Source organism: Exophiala mesophila (genome assembly GCF_000836275.1).
Source record: "Exophiala mesophila strain CBS 40295 unplaced genomic scaffold supercont1.2, whole genome shotgun sequence".
NCBI classification, from domain to species: Eukaryota; Fungi; Ascomycota; class Eurotiomycetes; order Chaetothyriales; family Herpotrichiellaceae; genus Exophiala; species Exophiala mesophila.
In genome coordinates, this window is record NW_015622505.1 from 2,699,885 (window position 1) to 2,722,332 (window position 22,448).

The 22,448-nt window shown below is 49.9% G+C and overlaps 7 protein-coding genes across 13 annotated transcripts; 4 read left to right on the top strand and 3 right to left on the bottom strand.

The window, feature by feature from the left end:
- Positions 1-520: 520 nt before the first annotated feature.
- PV10_02776 (uncharacterized protein) lies at positions 521-3,601 on the top strand. The gene has a single exon (XM_016367134.1). The coding sequence runs from the start codon at positions 923-925 to the stop codon at positions 3,146-3,148; it is 2,226 nt and encodes a 741-aa protein (XP_016226652.1). The 5' UTR covers positions 521-922; the 3' UTR covers positions 3,149-3,601.
- A 663-nt stretch (positions 3,602-4,264) lies between these two features.
- Positions 4,265-5,412, top strand: PV10_02777 (uncharacterized protein). Its single transcript, XM_016367135.1, has one exon. The coding sequence runs from the start codon at positions 4,527-4,529 to the stop codon at positions 5,409-5,411; it is 885 nt and encodes a 294-aa protein (XP_016226653.1). The 5' UTR covers positions 4,265-4,526; the 3' UTR covers position 5,412.
- Positions 5,413-5,453: 41 nt separating this feature from the next.
- Positions 5,454-7,090, bottom strand: PV10_02778 (uncharacterized protein). Its single transcript, XM_016367136.1, has one exon. The coding sequence runs from the start codon at positions 6,559-6,561 to the stop codon at positions 5,716-5,718; it is 846 nt and encodes a 281-aa protein (XP_016226654.1). The 5' UTR covers positions 6,562-7,090; the 3' UTR covers positions 5,454-5,715.
- Positions 7,091-7,855: 765 nt separating this feature from the next.
- On the bottom strand, positions 7,856-11,087 carry PV10_02779. 6 transcript variants are annotated; one of them, XM_016367137.1, is made up of 6 exons: positions 10,874-11,087; positions 8,922-10,766; positions 8,828-8,872; positions 8,422-8,774; positions 8,246-8,364; positions 7,856-8,192 (listed from the first exon to the last, which is right to left on the bottom strand). In XM_016367137.1, the coding sequence occupies exons 1-6, from the start codon at positions 11,037-11,039 to the stop codon at positions 8,111-8,113; spliced, it is 2,610 nt and encodes an 869-aa protein (XP_016226655.1). In that variant the 5' UTR covers positions 11,040-11,087; the 3' UTR covers positions 7,856-8,110. The 6 variants fall into 6 exon arrangements, with proteins under 6 accessions (XP_016226655.1, XP_016226656.1, XP_016226658.1 ...); XM_016367138.1 differs by having other exon boundaries at positions 7,856-8,364; XM_016367140.1 differs by having other exon boundaries at positions 8,246-8,774.
- A 1,044-nt stretch (positions 11,088-12,131) lies between these two features.
- Positions 12,132-15,078, top strand: PV10_02780. Of its 2 annotated transcripts, XM_016367144.1 has the most exons (5): positions 12,132-12,621; positions 12,672-13,014; positions 13,075-13,692; positions 13,739-13,900; positions 13,958-15,078. In XM_016367144.1, the coding sequence occupies exons 2-5, from the start codon at positions 12,955-12,957 to the stop codon at positions 14,732-14,734; spliced, it is 1,617 nt and encodes a 538-aa protein (XP_016226662.1). In that variant the 5' UTR covers positions 12,132-12,621; positions 12,672-12,954; the 3' UTR covers positions 14,735-15,078. The 2 variants fall into 2 exon arrangements, with proteins under 2 accessions (XP_016226662.1, XP_016226661.1); XM_016367143.1 differs by having other exon boundaries at positions 12,132-13,014.
- On the bottom strand, positions 15,013-18,491 carry PV10_02781 (uncharacterized protein). Its single transcript, XM_016367145.1, has 4 exons — positions 16,890-18,491; positions 16,671-16,842; positions 16,261-16,620; positions 15,013-16,207 (listed from the first exon to the last, which is right to left on the bottom strand). Exons 1-4 carry the CDS (start codon positions 18,258-18,260, stop codon positions 15,204-15,206), a joined length of 2,907 nt encoding a protein of 968 aa, XP_016226663.1. The 5' UTR covers positions 18,261-18,491; the 3' UTR covers positions 15,013-15,203.
- Positions 18,492-18,711: 220 nt separating this feature from the next.
- PV10_02782 (uncharacterized protein) lies at positions 18,712-21,667 on the top strand. Its single transcript, XM_016367146.1, has 2 exons — positions 18,712-19,171; positions 19,223-21,667. Exons 1-2 carry the CDS (start codon positions 18,925-18,927, stop codon positions 21,604-21,606), a joined length of 2,631 nt encoding a protein of 876 aa, XP_016226664.1. The 5' UTR covers positions 18,712-18,924; the 3' UTR covers positions 21,607-21,667.
- The last annotated feature ends 781 nt before the right edge of the window (positions 21,668-22,448 follow it).

Genomic DNA, 22,448 nt, shown 5'->3' on the forward strand with positions numbered 1-22,448 from the left:
GGCTGTGGAGGCCTGGAAGACAGAGAGAAAAGGTTGCCTGTGCGGTTAACGGCCAGGCCTATCACACCGGGGTTGGGAAGCCACGGAAGCTTGCACTCTTTGCCAGGTGGCAGGGTAAGGAGGCAGGGAGGCTAGTTGGCCTTGCTTGTTGCCTGTGCTCCTACGGGTTCCCTCATCCCTATTCTCGAGGCCTGCACGGCCTGGAACTGCCCCCGGGGCCCCCGAACAGATGCCAGCTAGTCCTCGGAATCAAGCACTTGAGCCCATAACGGCCCCCTTGGAAGCAAGCCAGATCTCACGCCTAGGCCTTTCTGGGGATGGTGTCGCCCTTTCAACCTCTCTTCCCGCGTCATGCCAATGTCGCCAACGTCAAGCGTCACCATCATCACCACCTATGGAATCCCTGACTGTCGATCCACCAACTCCTCAGATGCCCGTCATTTGTCAAGACTATCGCCAGACCCAGCTCCACCACCAACTTCGCCCAGGGGCTATTGTGGCTGCTGCAGGACGGGATTCTCTAGAAAGTTTGCTGCTTGGCTGCTATCAAGCTTGTTGTACATTCAACGTGTCCAACCTGCCTCACGATCATCTCGACCATCAGAGCCATGATCTCTGTCGCATCCCACAAACACTCGTGGATGATTCTCAACGACAGCAATACCCTCTCGGATCCATCTCAGTGACCTCGCAGCTGCGCTCGAGCACCAAACACAATTTGTGTGTCAATAACAACACCCCTCCTGGCCCGGAAATTGCGTCTGCGCAGCTTCCCCATTCCCTTCCCTGCACCACTTTTCTGCACCACGATCACCACCACCACGACAGACTCAATGCATCGACAGTAATTCCACATCCCTTGCTGGCCGTCAACCACGATTCCCCCTCGTGGGCTTTGCCTTCAAATGCTCATCAACTGAAGATGACCACCATCGTCAGCAGTATCCCTGGTTCGCCTCCTGATCTTTCTGGCTCGCGGTCCTCGAAATCCTCGTCACTTTCTTCCACTTTTTCAACCCCCGAGGGTTTGGAGTCGGACAACACACATTTCGAAGAGATTGGACTTCAAGATGACAGAAATGTTTCCTCCCAGGCATACCATTCCCGCGACCTTTCTATGCAGTCTGTCGCCTCTCATCATGAGTTGATGAGGAGCAAAGACAACCTCAGTTTTGATAAAAAACCTACACTCTCACACATTCACACCCGTGTTTCTTCAGGGGGCCCGAAACCAGCATGGGGTCAGCATCCCCTCAAGCGTGGGCTCACTGCCCCGGAAGGTCTCTTCGCGTCCAACAGCATGAGGACGCGTTCCTCTTCTCCTCCAACTAGAAGACCTCTAGGCTCGGGGTCCATGTCATCCCATAACCTTTCTGGACTTCGCCCTATCCCTCAAGCACCCGCATCTCTTGGTGTACCATCTCGAAGATCGTCCTGGCAGCCCCAGAGGAAAACGATTAAAGAGCTGGAAGACGAATACCATGACTCGGACGACGAGCTGCCTGATGACGCCAGTCTATGGAACGTCCCAATATCTCCCTGTGTCACCACTGGACAGAGGTCCCACCGATCCAGCTTTCGCGGCAGTCCTGACCGAGAAGCTCTATCGCACAGTCCTGGACCCATTCCCCTTGCCCACGCAAAGACAGCCCCCGATTCACCTCCTCGCCAGCCCATGCATTCTCAGATCCTCCCCCGACACAGACCTCAAGGCTCGAGAACGGTCTCGTTGAATCCTTCTCTTTCGAACCCCTCATCTCCACGCAGTCGCCGCAATCTTCGAAGTACCCGGACCAAGTCATGGAACATTGTCATGTCTGATCTTAGTGAAGAGGCGCGAGTCATCTCCCAGGCCCTGGAATATCATGCTGAGACCGAGAAGCGCGAAAAGTCTCATGACCCTACCTGGAACACATCTCGGGAGGAATTGTCAACATCAGCAAGTATCAAGGTGCAAAAATCGGTTATTCAGTTACCAGAGATTCAAAAGAGCACATTGGATTTCATGCCTATTTCCCGAGAAAAAGAGGCCATCCTGTCTCGGACGCGACCGTCGTGGTTACCGCCCAAGAACCCCAAAGAGGAACGAAAACATCTACGGGAATATCAGAAGATGATGGCTGCGTCTCTCGAGGCGGAGAAGAAACGGCAATCCAAGGTGCAGGCTCAGAAAACGGACCGAGAAATAACAAACGAGTCCCTGCAACGGATCTGGACTTTTTATATCGACGAGACCACCGACTTAAGTATAATCGACAAACGAATTTATGACCTTTGCTGGCGTGGGATTACGCCGAGTCTGCGCGGGAAAGTGTGGCAGAGGACCATTGGCAACAGCTTGGGTCTTACTGTCCAGAGCTATGAAAAGGCACTGGGGCGAGCGCGAGAAATCAAGAATCGGCCCCAAGCTCAACTTGATCGGCACGCCCAGAGTATGGGTCAATGGTTTGTGGACATCGAAAGGGACGCAGAAACAGCATTCCCAGAACTGAATCTGTTCCAGCGACATGGGCCCATGTGGCAAGACCTCGTAGATGTCTGCGAGGCCTATGCTTGTTATCGAAGTGACGTTGGTTACATGTACGGCATGCAACTGATGGCAGCTTTGATGCTTCTCCAACTTCCAACGCCTGCAGATGCGTTCATTCTGATGGCCAACTGTCTGAATCGGTCAGCGCCTTTGGCTTTCCAGACCAGCGACGGCAGTGCGACCTTGAAGATTTACCACCATGCGATCTCAACGTTGAGCATCAAATCTCCTCGGCTTCACGAATATCTGTTTGGATCGATCGAGCAAGGCGGCCTGGGTTTCAGTCCGGGGGAGATTCTTGAGCCCATGTTCCGAACCATCTTTTCCAACGGCCTCGATGTTGATCGTCTCTGCCGAATATGGGATATTTGGGTATTTGAAGGCGATCGGGCATTGGTCCGAGCCGCCGTAGCCATCCTCGGCTGCCTCCAGTCACAGTTATTTGATATTCGAGGCGACATCGATCTCAAACGCCGCAACACACAGGAGATGCTCGGATGGGGCCCATTCAACCGACAGCCCAAATCCGGACACTGGAATCTCCATACGATTGGAGATGAAGAGAAATTTATGGAGGAAGTACGACTTGCTGGGACGCTTGATGTAAATGGCCGATGACCAGGTTGACGGATGATGACTTGTACTGATTTTGGCGCACCATTCTTCGAGGGTTTTGGAAATGAACTCGCAAAGCTCCTTTGTTAGCTTTCTCCTTCCACTGACAACAGTATTGGTGGGAAGTAACGTCGAGCAGCCCTTTGGCATAAAACCAACATAATACTGTGACGAAAATGTTTATGACAGGATATATTCATCAGCACGGTCGAGATGGTATTCTCCCTTGGCTGGACGATGGACGATGGAATTACGGTACTCTCCAGAGATGGAGACGTTGATTCTTGGATTCTATTCTTGAATAACTGCTTTACCTAACTACATTGACTGGATGTGTCTGACTTGGCCATGGTATGGCTACAGAAGTCGAAGGCCATTCTCACTGCCTGTCGATTCGACTAGGAAATTGTGAAGATAGACATCTTACACCTAATATGATCATCATGCATCACTTGAGCTATTTCTGAAGTCGTGAAATTCTGCCATGAATGTAGATAATAGCAGGAGAAGGAAAAGAAATTAAGCTACAGACTGAATATTGTTGCTTCAGCTTAAAGCAGATAGCTGTACTTGACTGAAGATCGAGGAACATAGGATGTAACAATCATGCCTAGGCATCCAACATGTTGGCTTCCAAACAAGGTACACACTCTCTCACACACGGATTTGTATGGGCAGAGAATAAATTCCATGACCAAATGCCTAACTCCGCGTCCTGTCGCCGTTCCTCTCTCTCAACCTGCATAACGCCAATCCCCACTAAGCTTTATCTCATTCGCCATGCCAATATATCCCTCGACCAAAGCGGATAGGACCACGTCTACATCGACAGGAGAAACAAACAAATCTCATTCCTCCGAAATCGACCGAATACAAACGCAGCTATTAAATATTGTGGCAGCAATGGAAAAGTAGGCAACAATTTAACGAACAAATGAAATCTGTGGGTTGAGAAATGGATAGTGTTTCTGTGTATGGTTTTCATGTGTTTTTGTCGGTGTCATGGGTCATCAATAAGGCCGTAACATCTTTACGTAGGGAGGGAGGGAGCTTGTGCGGCTGGTTGATCAGCTGAAATGCCTTTGAATATATTTTAATACTTATATTCCTGGTATGTCCTCGTACATTATCCTTTGATCACGAAGTCAACTCAACTGTCAACAAGAAGTGTACCTTCTCACGTCATCTAGTGTGTTGATGAAGGTGTAAGAGTAAAGGATACATTGATATATAATTCCTGGAATCGTCAACTACAGCCCTCAGCGCAACTTCGCAAGACCCTCCAACCAAGGCAACCCATCACCTTGAACTACAAATATAACACCATCATCAAATTAGCCAGAGAACCACCATTCGCCGCACCGACACCACCACCACCATCATGGGCATCCACCTAATCCTCACCGGGGGCACCGGTCTCGTCGGATTATCCGTCATCAGCCATATTCTCTCCCTCCCAGCCGGCAAAACCGCCGCCTCACAAACGATATCCAAACTCACCATCCTCACACGCAACACATCAATCCCCCTCCTAGAACCAACACCTCCCAAAGGAACCCCCACCGCCAACAAAGTCACCCAGATCGAAGTCCTCAAACACGACGATTTCAACACCTACTCGGACGATCTCCTTTCCAAACTCAAAGGCGCCGACGCATGCATCTGGGCCCTTGGCATCAGTCAAAGCGACGTCGACAAGGAGACATATGTCCGCATCACCAAAGACTATGCACTTGCCGCGGCCGAAGCCTTTGGGAAATTGAAAGCCACGAATTCAACAACCACAACATCAACATCAACACCATCAAAACCGGAGGCCGACGGTACTGCCAGCAAATTCAAATTCATCTACGTCTCTGGCGAAGGCGCAACCCTGACTCCCGGGCGCTTCACACCGATCTTCGGCCGCGTAAAAGGCGAGACGGAAGCGGCATTACTCGCCATGTCGAAGAGTCCCGCATTTGAGAAATCACTTTCTGTTTACTCTGTGAGACCGGGGGGTATTGACGGTGCAGCGCAACCGTGGATTTGGAACCATGTCATGCATGAGAAACGGTCGGCATTTAGACGTGCGCAATTGGTGGCGCTTATGGCGCCGACGAGGGTTTTGTATCGGTCGATGCATTCGCCGACGGAGAGTTTGGGTCAGGTTTTGGTCGATATGGCGTGTGATCAAACGATTGAGAAATATGATGGCGTGGGTGTGAGTGGAGAGGGACATACGCTTTCGAATGTCAAGTTGAGGGAGTTGGGTGGGTTGTCGTGATGGGATGAAGGGGGGGGGAGGGAGGAATTGTGAGCGAAGGCGTTGTTATATACGGTTGAGACGTTGAGTTATTATTATTATGTACAACTAATGTGTCCAATTCTTCAGGGCTACACTCACTCTACGGACACTGTCGTGACCTGACCTCTTATCAATGTCTAGCTGGGTATCACCTCGTGTCCTCGTCATCATGCTCGATCTAGGAGCACTCCAGTGTTCAATGCCCTGATCTATCTGACATCCTTGTGGCCCTAGGCCAATCTATCGCACCTTGTCGACCATGGCCCATACCCATATGCCTCCTTCAGGGAGACAGGCCGATTCCAAAGACGATAGCTGGCAAAACCAATGCCAACAGCACCACCATTATCACCGGTTGCCTCATCGACATGAGATATTGACCACGAACGACCGACATGGCAGCACTTGACGAAGTCGCACCAGAAGATCCACTCGTCGGAGAAGGAGTACCACCAGTCGCACCTTTCGTCGCATCGAAAACATTGAACCCACTATCATCATCGCTAGGAATCTCCGGCTTAACATTCTCTTTAAACCAGAAATCATTCTGCCCGATAAGATTCCCTGGTGGCCAGTATTCACAGACGAGGAAAACACCATCAAGACCGTTTTGGCCATCGCAATCTGTCCAACCACATCCGACCGCATATGTGGACTGCCAGACCAACTGGGTGAAGTGTCCTGTAGCTTCAGTGAAACCCGTTGGGTGTTTCGAGTCGAAGTCGTACATGGATCGTTCGTCGCCCCATGCCTGTACGGCCGCGGTGACGTTACTGTAGCCGCGCGCTAGGTTCTCGCCGTTGGAGTTGTTGGCCGAGTGTTTCCAGAGACATTCTCGAGAGTAGCGCTGTGCGTACTCGGCTAGTGTTGTGTTCCAGTAGAGGAATGGCGCCGAGTGTTCGTACCGGTAGAAGTTTGTGGCGTTGAGGATTGAGGTTCGGAATTCCTCTGTGGATGTGTATTGTGTTGAAAGTGCGCTTGCGGCTGGTGTTTCCGTGTAGTAGTGTGTGACTGTTGTTGCTACGATTTGCACTGTCTCTGTTTCGGTCGGTGACTGTGCCCATGTTGGTGGTGTTAGGAAGAAGAACAAAGTGGCGATGATGACGAGGATCGTAAGGGCTCGAGGCATCCTGGTCGGATGTCGCGTGTGTCGCCCACCGAAGATGGCGACGGTGACAACGACCCCAGCGTCTGCAATTCCTTCACCTGAAGATTGGCCTTCCTATGCATCCGATCACTTCATCATGTGGTGTGCAGGGGAAAGGGAGATAGGTGGGGCGTGGTTGCAAGTGATCGCAACCACCCTTGATTCGAGGCCGATTGCGACGATGCAAAGTTCGAATGCGTCACTTGATAAGAATGCTTGTTACGTTGAGTGAGCTATTTCAAACTATGAGGTTTATGAGGTTAGTAGGGAGTACCAATTTTGTACTGCTGATCCGAGTTTGGATGGTAGTAGCGAGTGTCTGGTATCTGTCGCCTTGCGAGTTGTTGGTTGCGCCTGACACAGAAGAACAAGGACAGAAACAAAGAAGTCAACATCAAAGCTCCAAATTGGCTAAATTAGATTCAGCTCTGCTGTTCGGCTTCAGGAACATGCCGAAGATGCAAAGTAAGCTAAGCGAAGCATCCTCGTCCAGCCATCTTTTTCCGATGGTGTGAAGGTGGCGTACATACATCTGCAGTAATTGAGCACGTTGATTTCACTACCAGGAAAAGTTGTAATAGCCAACTATGCGAACCTGTAGTTGGTGAGTGGGTCTGTCTGGCCATCTCTAGATAGGTATGCACATCACACGAATACCTGTAGAACAATTGGTAGGTATGCAGGACGTTGCTCGTCGACGTCACAAACCAGGATGGGATGCGTGGCCCCGTTGGATGTCGTATCTCAATCCCTCTGATTCAGTAGGCGGGGTCAGGTCCTGGGCTGAGGAGAGGGAAATGGGAGGTTCCTTAGACCGCTCGAAGTCATTAGGTTTGGGCCCTCCCCCAGTCATCCGCGTGCCACCTTTTTTACAGGCAGTACTTGGAAGAAGTTTGATTACTACCCTGGCTAGCTGGGGCATTTCTGGCACGCGTAACCGCAACCGTTGGAGCTGGTCAGGGCGTCGGAGAGTTTAGGTGCGAATAGGCAGAATCCCATCCTAGTCCACGCCCCCAGTGTAACGCAGGAACACGGACAAAATACCCTGGAGCCGAGCGATGGATCCATGGACCTATATTTGGAACCCGCTGTGGACAAAGCTCAGTCCTGTCACTGAATGGTTGGATTTCTTTGGTGTCTACTACAGTACGCGGAAAGCTGGATGGAACTTGAAGTTCCGTTTGAATCACATGGTATGCGTTAATATCGATCAACTTTGCTCTCATGATTAGGATGGGATCAACGTCACATTTCGTCATGGACATCTAACGATTTTCGCACGTTGGGATCCGCTCGAGATGGACTTGATGGATTGGTGGGGTTCAACGGCTAGACTTGCACCGCTACCACAGCATCCGTATCTGCGGCCTGGTCAACGACTCCCCTAACGATCAGCTCATGTTCAACGACTTTGTGGTAGAAACAGCCAACGATGTGTAAAACTTCTAAAGTAATCTAATTTTCTCAACACTAATCCTTGTCGAGAAGTGAAGAAATGGTCACACCATCCATTCATACTCCTAATGCCCATCTACCTCTGCTTGCTCCGCTTGACAAGAATGAGGAGCGCGCATGCTATCACTCGATAAGCTGTTCCGATAGCGAACATGACACTGTTGTGGTCAGCTTCCTGTCGATGTCATCAAGATCTATCCACTCCACTTACCAGAGATCTAAGGTAACGTGGTTAAAGCTAAACCCAGTGGCTTCTGCCGCTAGGTCTATGATGTAGAGATACCTCAACGGAACCACGTTCCTAGTAAACCAGATTTCAGTAAACCACGTCTGGAGTATCATGTCAGTATGAGCTCGTGCGAAGAATCATAGTAGTGATCAACCTACCCCAGGTGACATCCTCCACAGCCAAGTCATATGCCACATTTTGACTTTGCTCAGTGGAGGAGCAGCACCTCCGAGGATTCCTAGAATCAAACTCCCCATCACGGCCAGTAATGGACCATCCTCGCGTCGTGTGACCATGCTGATACAGCTGGAAAACCCATAGATGCAATAAAAATACAAAAGGTTTGCCGCAAATATCGTAGAGAACGACATTAGTGGAGTCGCCAACACGCCTAGGAAGACACTGAAATGAAGGCATGATAAAGTCATTCTGATAAATGTCGACATGACCTTTCCCAAATAATAAGCATATCGATTGTGGCCAGCAGCCGCTTCTCGCCAGTAGATGAGTTCTGTATACGTATGAGCAGGTGGAACTGTTTGGAAAGGCGGGATGCTTGCTCACTTTCATCACCAAAAACCTTGACGCCTGCTGCACTCGCTGCAAGACCTGAATATTCATTAGCAACCCTCCAGAATCGAGATATCTCTCTGCTTACCAATGGCAAGCCCTCCAAGCAAACCAATCTGAATCGCAGACTGGTAGTCAACCGCACTTGACAACGCGGTGAAAGGGAAATGATAGATTCCTCGAAACAACTGCCCATTTGCAGAGAATGCCGACAAACCGATCACGGCACCTGCCAATGCACCAACTCCAATTTCAAAAAATAAGCTGCCTCTGTTTCTCAGTTGCTGAAGCATAGCCCTCCTGAAGCAATACCACACTTGCAGTGGAAAAGAAGCGCCTCTTTTCTTGATTGAATGAGCAAGTGAATGCTCTTGAGCGACTGTGGAAGCTGTGACATGAACCTCTGCGGCCGCATTTTTGACCTCTTTCGATTCCACTTCATCTTCATCTGAAGATGTGGATTTGGATTTGGAAATATGCTCTTGCCACTTGTCCAGGAGTTTCTGTGCACCGTCTTCTCTCCAGAATAAAGAACGATTATACTGCTGTCCGTTACCGGTTGCAATGTCCATGATGACATCTGCGGGATTTCTGTTTTGTGGAAAGATGAACCCGAGTTTGTTGAGATACTCGTCCACCTCCTTGGTCTCTCCAGCATAGATCTGCTGGCCGTTGCCCAATAGTAGGAGATTATCAATCGATTCAAACACCTCTTGGCGGGGCTGATGAATGATTGCAATGGTGGTCACCCCGAGTCGAGAAATGGACCTTAACAGGCCCATGACGGTTCCTGCAGAAGTTGCGTCAAGTCCAGAAGTCGGCTCGTCCAGGAAGAGCGCCATAGGAGCAGCAGCCAACTCCAATCCAATGCTCACTCGTTTCCGCTGACCTCCAGAAATAACAGGTTTTCTTGTGTCTCCGACAAGGGAATCGGCGACATGAGATAGCCCTAAGCAAGCGATAAGATTATCGACATGCTCTTGCTTCTCCTCATCAGACCAAGTTCGCGGAAGACGGATGCGCGCCGAGTGCAGAATATTCTCTCGAACGGTCAACTCTGGGAGAACAACATCATCTTGAGGGACATAGCCTATCAGTTTCTTGTACTTTTTCATTTTCTCGTCGTGACCATTCACAAGAACACTCCCACTGGTGTGGTCAGTCTTGCCCATGAGAACGTTCAAGAATGTGCTCTTCCCGGCACCTGAGCCGCCCATAACTGCCCAGAATGACCCACTCCGCATAGAACCAGAAATACCGTCGAGGATCTTCTTCCCAGGCTTCGGCTCGAAGGATAGATTGTCAAAGTCAAATGCCAATCCGACATTGTCTGTGCCGATGCAATTGCGGAAAGACTGCATCAGCCTTTGAATCTCTGGAGATTCTTCTATTTCATGTGGTTCGATAGGCTGTATGGACAACAAACGCGGTGGCCCCGTGTCTTCAAGATCTTTCTCTACGGGTGTCGGCTTTTGTTTAGGTAAAATCTTCTTGCCCATGAAACGCTTGGAGAAGAAAAAGAACCCCACCGCAACAACAATCAAGAGGAAATCAATGGCAGCAGTAATGTAGACAGGAAGCATAACAACTTGCCTGCGGCTTCCTGCTGGGCACATAGAAGCGGGGCCGCATTGGGTCGGCTCGAAGCTGCCCATGGGGCAAAAAGTACCCCTAGGGCATCTGATGAGTTGTTTGCCACCAAAGGGGCAATAGTGACCTGGTGGACAAACTCGAGGTTCATAGGTCCCTTGAGGTCGGCATGTCCCTTTGGTGGAACGAACCAGTAGACACTGTTCGGTTGGTGGGCAATACTGTGGAGGGTTGGTCGCATTGGAATGTGGACATGAAAAGCCCAATAGGCAGACATCGGTATTGTTTGGTGCACAATGATTGTTCATGAACTGTGTGGTGCTCTGCATTTGAAGTAGGGAGCCTAGGGACATTAGCTCGCGTACGGGGCTCAGCACGAGCACGAGGCACATATGAAATTTACGGAGTAGGGCTAAGGTCCGCAATCGGCCTCAATAATGGATAACTCACAATTGAAATTGTACATTGGGATTGGCATTGCCCCAGGGCGTAGACAGCCCGTGGTATTCGTCGGGACCAACAATGTTGCATTATTGAAAGCAATACTGGACATGTTGAATTCATTGAGGTTGTTGAGGATGCTGTCAACAGCATCGGACGCTGCGTTTTCGTCCATGGCGCCAGGCTCACAGTATCACTGATCCTTACAACTTGTTTGATAGAGATCTGGTGGATGCTAGAGTATCTCAAACTGCTGGAGTAGTTTACGTTGTCTTGAGGTTGTAATATGCCTCAAACCCAGCATGTGGCTGTTTGATGGCAGCCGGTAATACGAAGTCAGCCATGAGTCTAGAAGTCTGGGCGAACCAGTCACAGGCTGGACGTCAGTTGAGTGTAAACTCAAGGGATTCATTTTGGTGCAGATGAGCGAGAGAAAGCTTAAGTGCAATAAAGAAGATTGATGGCCAATGGTAGAATAAAAAAGAGTTCATGACTATTTGATCTTGCCGTTGAAGCATTGACCACGGTAGGATCAGAGTTGAGCCGGGACGGCAGCCACATCAGAAAAGCAATCTCGACAGGAACAACACATATCAACAGTATTTTGTGTTATCATCATTGATCACTTTGTTGTTGTAGTTGATGGTGGTAGTGGACAAGTATGGGGTCAGAGGTTAAGAATAGTGAAGTGGGTTTTCGGATATCTCGCATGATCAAGCTGAGGAGGTATCATCAGGCCACTGTACTTTGGGGCCAGGAGACATGAAACACCAGACGACGTCGAACAAGGAAGTAATAAGGACCTTATGGATCAATAGTACTCTGGTTGAAGATGCCAAAATGAGCATAACTGTGATGTCGAAATGGGCGAGAGAGTTTTGGGGAGAATCTGGATTGAGACGTCTTCGACTAAAAGGGAATAGTGTGGTCTAGACCATGGTCCCTCCTCGTCAACCAATCAAAACAAACGATAGCCTGGAGATCGGGCGGAGTGCACAGACTCCTTCGGTTAACACTGCCCCTCAATCTGTACCACCTCAGCGTTTCTTCGGCTCACCGCCCAGTGGCCTGAAAGTCCAACCAGACCAAGACACTGGACAAGAAATTAACGCACCGTCCCAGGGTCGATAAGCCCTCTATCGCCCCCTTGGCCCCGTTAGATCTTGTCGTCTGGGGGTGGAGAAGGAGAGAAATGGAGAAAATTCGCGTGTGCTTTCTGTGGCCGTGACTGCCTCTTGCCTAACGAACCGTACTGTAGTCGGCAAGTGCTAATTTAAGACGCAGGAGCTACTGTGAGTCTATGTGCCTGCACTGACTGACAGTGACTGACTGAGCAACTTCCCCCGCTCATCAGAATTTTCTCTTCTTTTTTTTCCTCGTCTCAATTTTATCTTCATCACTATAACGTCCTTTTGATGTGGACTTTATTTCGGTCAGTGTGATTCCAGCCCTACACGTGGTTCTCCCAGGCCTCTGGAACTGTCATACATCACCATCACCAGCTGAGATTGGCTCTCATTCTGATACTGCACCACTTTCCCCGTGTCAGCCTAACCCAAAAGGGGTTAGCCATGCGAACTGCGTCTCCTAAAAACTCCTCTTCTCGTTAGCCAGCACACAAGGCTCTACTCTATTGTCACCACCACTCGTCCCTCGACGGTGAACTTGAGCCTCAACTTTAATCGTCGCCAGGCGGTGCGAAATTCCTCGGGTCCCTGGGACTCGTGAGAGAATTGTCTCTACCATCTCCATACTACGTAGGTGGTGAGCAGCTTCACGATGCAACGTCGACTCTGAGATAAATTAGGCAGAATGACGATGGTCTTCCAGCGATGATCGCCTCCACCAACAAGGAGTAGATCACGACGTCGAATCCGGCCACTTCATAACAGATACAAGAATCATCAAAACCCACATGCAGGTCTAGTCAAACAGCTGAACCGCCGATCTCTCACCACGTGTCTTCGAACGCAACCGCCTATCAGCACTACGTTGATCTTGAGGCACAACGTCTCGCTTCGTGAAGCCACAGCCGCCTCCTTAATTCAACCTCATTCCAGACGCGCCAACCTTTCTTTCTCACCTCTCCAATGGGCAACATTGGCCGTCCCAGTTCCGGCTGCGGTCTATGTCGAAAACGGAGAGTCAAGGTATGATTTTGATATTACCCCTGTACCTTGCCCCGCCCTTAGCTTATTCCTCTTCTTCAGTGTGACGAAGGCCGCCCTTCTTGTCGTAATTGTACCAGACTCAATAAGCCATGCCCTGGTTATCGTGAGCCTGGCTTTGGCCTAGTGCGCACCACCGTCTTTACTCCCCCTGTCGCCAGTCAGACTCATAGGACGTCCTCGCCACCAGATAGTATCGCCACCTCCTCGTCCGATCGTCAACGTTCCTCCACCAGCGAAAGCAGTGACTCGTCACAATCCAGCACCAGTGAACCCGTCGACTTTAAACAGCTCCTTCCTCAGAACTCCGCCGTATCCATACCTGGCTCTGTCAGCGATGTCCCTAGCCTTATTGAGCAATCAGTATGGTATTCTCTCAGTCAAATCGACATCAACTCCAGTGTGCTCTATGGCAACACCTCCTTTGAGTTCATCCCCGAGCTCCTAGCCCGCTCGAGTTCCGGCTCCTACCTCCACGCAGCAATGCGCTCAGTCGGCACGACTAATCTAGCAAATCGTTCACCCACCGTCGATCTTTCTAAGATCGTGGACTCAACATACCAAAGAGCTATCTCGGGCATCACACGTGCTTTGGCAGATCCTCAACAGTGCCTCAAGGATGAGACCTTAGTGGCAGTCTTCTTGTTGTCTATCAGAGAGGTATGATGACAGCATCGACCCCTCGTATCATACTAACTTTATCCAGATTCTCGCTGGTGCAACCGGTTCGTCAACTGGCTCCGCGTATCGTTCCTCTATGCACGTAACACATATTGAAGGCATCTTGATGTTACTCCGAGCCCGTGGAGATGCACAGTTTGCCACTCCAGAGGGTCGTCACCTTTATGCGACCCTCCTGTCGTCGATGGTTAGCCTACTCTCTCCTTGATGCTACCGCTCCCTCCGCGACTAACACTTCTCGCAGCACTGGAACCCCTTATTCGACAGCGAAGAGCCTGCTCCAGAATATCTCGTGCTTGAAGCCCAGACCTCCAAAGCCATGTTTGTGCCTCCCGCAGCACTCAGGCTTCGAGCCTTCTTCCACGGAGTGTGTAAACTCCGCCATCGTATCAAAAACTTTCTCCTACGTCACAAAAGTCAACCCATTGACGTCCAAGGCATCGTTGGATCCTACCTCAAAGCTGCCGCACGCCTAGAAGAGAAGGTTGATGGCTGGTGCGACATTCCACCATGGATGCCGGTAAAGGTTGATCTCAGCACCACCCCTCGTTCGAAATACCGAACCCCATGGACATCGGGAAATCTTTACCGCCTTTCCTCATTTACATCCTTCCCGGCATTTTTCCATTGGAATCGATATTTCGTCACCAAAATCCTTCTCCATGCTGCCATCGTCGACGTTCTTTCCGACATCACTCCAGACCTAGTGTTCGATGACCGAGATGTGAGCAGCTTGATTTGGGAACACATTGAAACTATCCACGACACAACACGCGAATTTTTAGGCCTCCTTGGCTACGCATTTGGCGATGTCGATTCAAAGGGCCGTGTTCGCCCCACGCCTACCCCATACATCAGCGACGGTGTAGCCCGAGAGCATCGAGGCATCGATGTTATTGCCGTTTTGCAGATTGAGCCACCATTAACATTTTTGGTCTCGCTCAAAGATCTAGGCCCGGGCCAGAGGGAGGCCATTTTCCTGGCTTTGCAACGGATCAGAGCCGAGTTTTCTTTGAGATGATGACAGATGAGACTTGAGAGAATAAGTATCGATGAAATCACCTTCCGTGAATGAAGACTCCGATATGATATGATGCGGGGAATGAGGCAATGAAAAACACCCAAGAACCAGAAGAGGGTTTATCCACCCCGATTTCTCGTACACTGGTGGATGAAATCTATTTTGAGCGTAATTGAGCGGAGCGATTTGGCAAACGTTATACAGTCAAAAAATAGTTGCACGGCCTACAGTACACGTGTACGTCAGCGAAATTCTAGCTTTACGACATGGCAAAGATGCTGCAGACTTGAATAGAAATATTCCCACAACCTCTGGTCTGTGGGAATCCATTCCAGAAATCTAAACCACTCACAGAGGCTCTGACATCTCTATCTGTGCAACCCATAATCTATAGTCTTCCGCCGGCTGATCACCACCAATAAAGAACCCACAATGGACACCAGTACTGGAGCAGCCGCAGTAACACCCACTAGAACATGTCAAGGTCCAAGGCATCCAGATCCTCAAGGTTCATATCATTACTCCCGTCACCGTACAGGGCATCCCAACTCAGATCGCCGTCCAAGCCATCCATAGAATCCTTCAATCCATCCATAGCCGCCGCCTCATTGAGGACTTGGTCGATACCGTCCTCCGTTGGAACCACGTCTCCTTGACTAGCTCCTGGGAGATTATCCATGTCCATGGGCGCCTGGTCCGTCGTCGAAGCCACCACTGGGTCCAGACTAGGATTTGCCGTGTCGATATTTGCCATTTGCTGTGCGAACGCAAACGGATCCAGACTCATGTCCTGCACCGTTAGAACCGTGCTATACGCCTCTACCTGTCGGTATAGCCGCACAATCGCTTCTGCAGTCAGCGTGTCGCCTCGTCGAAGGAGTTGGCTGAGCGTGTTATATCGTATTCGTAAATTGTCCCGTAGGTTTGAATCGGATGTGCTGATGATGGTCGATATCAGGTCCAGTGCTAGAACGAAGTTGTGTGACTCGCTGAACTGAAGTAGTATCGATATCAGGGTTTGCAGTGTCATGGCCGGGCTCGTGAACCGGATGGCTTGATTCACCAACGAGGGTGAGTATCGAGCAGATGAGGTCATGGTGTTGTCAATGTCCAGTGTACTGATAACACTCAGCATCGTTGTAATGGCGTTTCGTAAGCTGGACAAAACTCCTTCTGGAGAGGCGCCAACTAATTGGCTTTCAGGTCCAAATGAAAACTCGGGGAATTTCAGGAGGGTTTTTAGGGCTGTGTCTAAAGATTCCTCCTGATAGTGGCCATGTTCGATCCGTTTCCTCAATGTGGGTGCCGCTTTTGCGAGAATGGTTTGATGTATGTCTTGTGATTCTGGATTGCTGGGGGATTTGAGAAATACTTGAAGCACAGCTCCTGCAAGCGGTGGGCTGTCTGAGAGAATGTTGCCGACCCAGTTCAATGCTGACACAAGTGATGGTAGTAAGAACGGTTCTAACAGATCTAGGGTCGGTTAGAGTCAGAGTGAACATAGTGGTCAAGTCAGAGTAACTTACACTCCAGTCCAGCAGACAATGCCTCCATAGTCAGCTTTTCCCTTTGATGAGCCGTGATAGATTGGCGGAGCAAAGTGGGAATCAGGAGGTAGAAGTCATGGGGACTACAGTCCGTGAAAAGATCGTCGCTCAGACCTTCGGCGATATAAAGGGCATTGATCCAATCGCCGAGAAGCTTCGATTTCTCTTCAGAAAGCTCGCTCAAAGCATATTCGCTGTTTTCTCGATCTAGGTATTCCGCAAGGAATCCGTCCTTTTTGCGGATTCCGAGATCGGACTTTTTCAGGCCGAGAACTGCTTTAGTGACTAGAACCAGAAGAAATACTGCACCGAACTGATCATATACTGGTTGAGCCTCGCCTGTTGAATGTCAGAAGGAGGACAAATACTGGTTCAAGGGACGAATTTACCGTGAATTTCATCCCAGCGCCAGTCGTCAAGGAGGACGCAAAGTGGGCTGAGCCAGTAGGATGGACGTACAAACAGAGAGATGCAAGTGATAGCACTTGGCTTTTTGAGAAGAGCGTTGGCGAGGTCTTTGAGATATTGAGTCTCTTTGGTTTGACAATAACTATGCATAATCTGGGATGTAGTTAGCCTTAGTTCGAGGAGAAATGCTCAAAACTTGCCTCGATGATGGCCTGACTGATTGGACCAGCGCTGCCATCTGCGCTGCCATCTCTGCGGACCAGCTCTTGCACCAGGTTTGGGCCTCGTGCGGCATTGGCGTGCACTTGAGCCACGAGATCATCCTTGAGGTAAAGACCCTTGCTGAGAGCCAAAGTCTCAGTATTGCCATCACCAATCAGCTGGGAGACAGCTTGTTGGGTCACTAGGTGTAACAAAGAACACGTGTGCAGACAACGATGGCCTACATTCAGAATTTTTTGGCTGGGTGATGTTGATGTAACTTGATGCCATGACTCTGTGAGGGTCTGCTCGATGTTGAAACTGTTGAATGAAGATGCCATTATCATCGATAAAATGACCGGAAGCTTGTTTTGTATGAAGACTGTGCATTGCTCCTGGCCACGAGCAGAGTCGCCAGAAGCCATCTGAAACTTGAGAATCTCGAAGGAGGAGGTAAACACGTCAATGAGGGCTGCCTGGTAGTCGTTCTGATGACGTGCAGATAAGAAGCTGATGAGGATGTTATCGTCGATTGTTTGACCGGTCAGAAGTAGCGACTCCAGGTAGACGATCGTGGCTGCTTTGGACGCAACTATCTGGGTATCAGTGATTGATACCTGAAATTGTAGAGCTTGCATCTCAGATGCTTGAGATGAAGGCCCTGGTTGCGAGGATATATCATCCGTCATTGTAATGTGCTTGAGCACCGCACCAAGACGATCAACAGAAGAAGGCGACAGGGTGGAAGATCTCGCTAGACACTGTTCGATTGACTTGCGAATTGATAGTTGGAGTTTAGCCGTAGGCTTGGAGCTGGAGCCTGATTTTGGGGAGGGATGGGATAAGGCCTCCAGACCACGGTCTGTTGCCGCCAAAGAAGTAACAAGGAATGCAAGGGCTTCTAGGACATAGTTCTGTTCTTGAGTTGATGCTTCCGCCGAAGTCTCGGACAGACTGTCTGGCAGGATTGCCAACCATTTCGTGGCGAGGTACAAGCAAGTAAGAGCCTCGTTAGGCTCTGCTTTGTATTTCGGGGAGACGAATATCATGGTGAGGTCTTGGAGTGTTTGAGTGAACGCATCCAGAAGGGAGGCTGGCTTAGGTGGTCGCCCTAGGTTCCACTTCCGAATGAGGGCGACAAGTACTTGCGACATATTGACAATGCCGGCTGTTCCAACATGATCAATGTAAAGAGATACCAGAGGGTCGCCCTTGACACAAAATGACTCCCGACAGTCAAACAAGGCGGCGAAGAGACGAATGCCGTCGACCTCATCCTTGTGAGCCTCAAGAAAGCGCGCGAACTCGAAGGCTGAGGTCCGTCGAAGAAGACATTGTTGTACCACGGTCATCCATTTGGTGACCGCCATCTGGACTCGACAGAATGACTCGACAGTTGAGGAGATAGATAATACTGCGGCTTGGATGCTGCTGGCGTCAAAAGCTGGATATCATCATACTAATTTGGAGGTGTGCGGATTAGAGCATGGTTGCATTCACCAAGGTTAAGTCGCGTCTTGATCTCAGTCGCACTACGTCCGTAGGTAGAACTGTGATTACGACTTGACGCATCTGTAGAGAATGTTGATGATAGTGCCAGAGTAAATATGTTGGTCTTGTGTTGATTCAAGAGTTTGATGGAAGGGAGTCGACGAGACATTGTCACGTGTCCTGGAAACTGTATAGGACATGCAAACACTGCAAACACTGCAAATACCTGGGTCAGTACTTGGCATGTTTACTTCCTCAGACTGCAAGCCTCTTGATATGTCTCCAATAGTAGAAATGACAACAACCAACAACATTTATTGACCTAGCATTCAAATTACATGACAACCTCTACAGACTCGATCACCTTTATTGGTAGACGAGTCCTTGCCTCGAGTATCTGATACAACTAGAGATAGTGGCCTGCCTTGGTCCCTCCTGCTCTCCTGAAGATGGGAACTGCGTCACTTCTTCCTCTTGTCCGCAACCAACAGCGTCCTCCATGATTTGCTCCTCATATGGGCGAAGTTGTACCCATTTATCGACATGTCGATTCCCTCGCGGAGAATTCGTCCGCTCCCTGAACAAGCCCGTGCACAGATTTGCTCTTCTGCTGATCTCGTCTCCCCCGCTCAAATCCTCGCCGGTCTCGTCGAAAATGCCCTCGATGCAGATGCTACGTCCATCAAGATCCACGTGAATTTACGAACAGGTTACTTCATGGTACAAGATGATGGCTTGGGCATCAGTGAAGCGGATTTTGCCGAGGATGCCTTCATAGGTCAGCCGTATTGTAAGAGTGATATGATACATGTCTATTGAGGTACCAACTGACAGGTTGAAGGTTCTTCAAAGTCGGATGTCACATCGGGGATGTACGGCCGGTGCGGTCGCTTCTTAGCCCATCTATCTACCCTATCACTGTTGTCTATCAGGTCACGATGTCCTCATGACTCCGGGCATCATCGACTCGTCCTTCAGCGCGGCCAAGTCATGCTCCGACGACTTCGAATTCAAGACGACGAGTTTCAAGGATATGGCACAAATGTCCAAGTTTATGGTCTTTTCGCACACTTGCCAGTTCGCTCCAGACAAAATATCAACAAGTATAGCTCACCGAAGGAAGTGCAAAAGGATTTCGACAATTTGAAGAAGCTGCTCGTGCGATATCTATTGGCTCGACCCCGGAAAGTGAATGTGGATTTCTCTGCCCAAGACTGCTCTCAACGCTTCAAGTACCACTGTCCAACAATGGCACCTCAAGGAGACAACAACGTGCTGGAAGACATCGTCTCCATTCTTCGCCAGGCCAACCTTGCCCCTAGACTAGATGCCAGCTCTTGGAACGTCGCCACGCTACGAATGAACCAGTGCTCTATTTGGGCGGCATTTTCGCTGGATCCTTCGCCTTCCAAATCCAATCAGTTTATATCCCTTGGAATAGTTCCAGTCGATCCGTCTCTTGGCGGCAAATGGCTATACGATCAGGTCAATGACATGTTTGACAAATCAACTTATAGCGATGCCCAATTGTCGCTTGAGTCTTCATCAGCTGAAGATGACTCACCTCAATCACGAGGCCGTTCAGGAAACAAGATTGACCGATGGCCAATGTTCAGTATCTGTATCGATATTCAAACAGCTGAGTCACAGGGTCGTGTGCAACCGGAACTGTTATCTACCAGAACTACGAGCATGCAGCTATTATCTCAGGCTTTGATTCAGCTGGTCTCACAATTTCTCGATTCTCACGGGCTCAAAACAAAACCAACCCGCCGAAATCTAGACTGGACGACGAAAACATCGCCGCAACCACAAGGCCGTCTGTACTCCCCAACATCGGAAACCCCCGCTCATAGGCGTTTCCATCCCCATCTGCAACATTGGCACCGAGTCAAAAGTGGCCGGCACTTAAGTCAGGAGCGGGGAGATCATGGACTCCCTTTCACCAAACGTGCCGATTTTCCCGCCTCACCAGGACTAGCAGTCCAGAAACAGACGAGCAACAATCCTGAAAAGGCGAATGAGGCTATTGGAACAATACCTCTGCATCCGACGACTCACGAAACCAATCACTGTCTTAGTGATGATCAAGCTGCTGGAGTCGATGACTCTGCTATTAGCTGGACAGATCCCCAAACGAATCAGTCGACCCGAGTTTGTTCTCGTACTGGGCGGACGCTTGACTCGACCACAACTCTTACTACAACTGGTAGGGATCATGGAGGCCCAAGCACAGTTGTTCCGCGTCAACGTGGCAACAAGAGGTCCCGAACCAATTATGAAATTTCAACCATATTGAGGCAGTGGAGTAACCAGCAAGGAAACGTTGAGAGTCCTATTCAACAGCTTACAGAGAGGTGCGTTGATGAGAGTACATGGAATTCGCACTGTGGGCTGCATGCTTCATCCGGCTCAGTCAAACAAGTTCCTAGAGCCAGCTTGTCTTGTGCAGAGGTCCTTGGTCAGGTGGATCGAAAGTTCCTTCTGGCAGTAACCCCCAGCAGAGGCTCGCATGGGCAAACCGCTGGAGAGCACCTGAGTCTCTTGGTTATAGACCAGCACGCGGCCGATGAAAGAGTAAAACTGGAAAAGCTGTGTCACGAGTTTTTTGCGTCGACTCCAGTGACACTCGCAAAGCCTCTTGTCTTTGAGGTGGATCAAATTGAAGCGGAGCTTTTCAAAAATGCCCGGGACTACTTTGGAGTGTGGCATATATGCTACAGCGTGGAGCGGGTTGATAAAACCCTGGACGGCACGATATTCAACGTAACAACTTCTACGCTCCCAATGTCGATCGCCGAACGTTGTCGAGCCGAGCCGGGTGTGTTAATAGAGCTTCTTCGCGGCGAGGTTTGGAAGGAAGACGCGAATTACGACAAAGCTACATCAATAGATTCATCGGGATCCAAGAGCGGATCATGGATCTCGTTTGCGGCTCAGTGCCCTCCTGGTATACTTGAGCTACTCAAATCACGCTCATGTCGCACGGCAATTATGTTTAACGATATCTTGGATAAAGAGCAGGGGCAGCAACTTGTTGATGCGTTATCACGGTGTGACTTGCCGTTTCAGTGCGCTCACGGGAGGCCCACCATGGCTATTGTCGCAGAATTGGATAGCAAGCAGGGCGGAAGCCTGGATGATTGGATCGATGGTTGTGGAGAAGAGAGTGTTGGATTTGGGGTGGCATGGCAAGGTTGGAAAGAAGAAGATTCGCGGGATTAATGCATTAATAATCGGTACGGTGATGATAGACGTACCTAGTACCTGTGGAGTAGTACTCCTAATAGCATGGATTTGATCCCACAACGTCTGGCAAGGATGGCGTGTTTGCTCAGCCTACAAGACGCAAAAGTATAATTGATTATAGGGGCACCAGGGGGTCGAAGGGGTCGAGAGATGGTCGGAAGAAATGGCGGCACAGGCGGTAGAAGCGCCTAGCTTCCCTGGAGATTTGGCGGCCGGGGCGTCTGTCGCTTCTGAGGGACCAACAATGTGACGCGCAGACGCATATGATTCGCACAGGATCAGTTGGAGCAACCTTCTCTAAGCGAGGTGAAGCGCCTAGAGATGATCATCGGACATCCAGTTAAATTCCCGCCCAACCCCTGCAACTGATGCAAGGATGACGGCCAGTCTAGAGATGCAGCTTACCATTCTAGGTGCAACAAGCAAAAGTGAGGAACCGCAAAGGCGTGCGTCGCCCGTATCTTGCACGGACTTTCCCTACGTCGGGCACTCACTCATTTCGTAAAAGGCGGTGTTCTGTTGTGGTTTGCCTGGTGCTTATCTAGGTACCTAGGTACCTAACCAGTAATGGTGTCTGGCAGGTCCTGATGTAGAAACTACCTCCCAAGTAAGGTACCTACACATACGGAGTAAGTTCTGTACGTACAGTGGTACCTGTACGAGTACTCCGTAGGCACTGACCTAAGGGTGCTAAGGCCAGGTAAGGAAGTACTCCGTACCCTAGGTACCTAGGTAATTATGGTTAGAGGGGTCTATGTCCAGTGTCACGGCCACAATGCCGCTTATAAGGTTACTGTAGTTTGCGTACCTACGGAGTA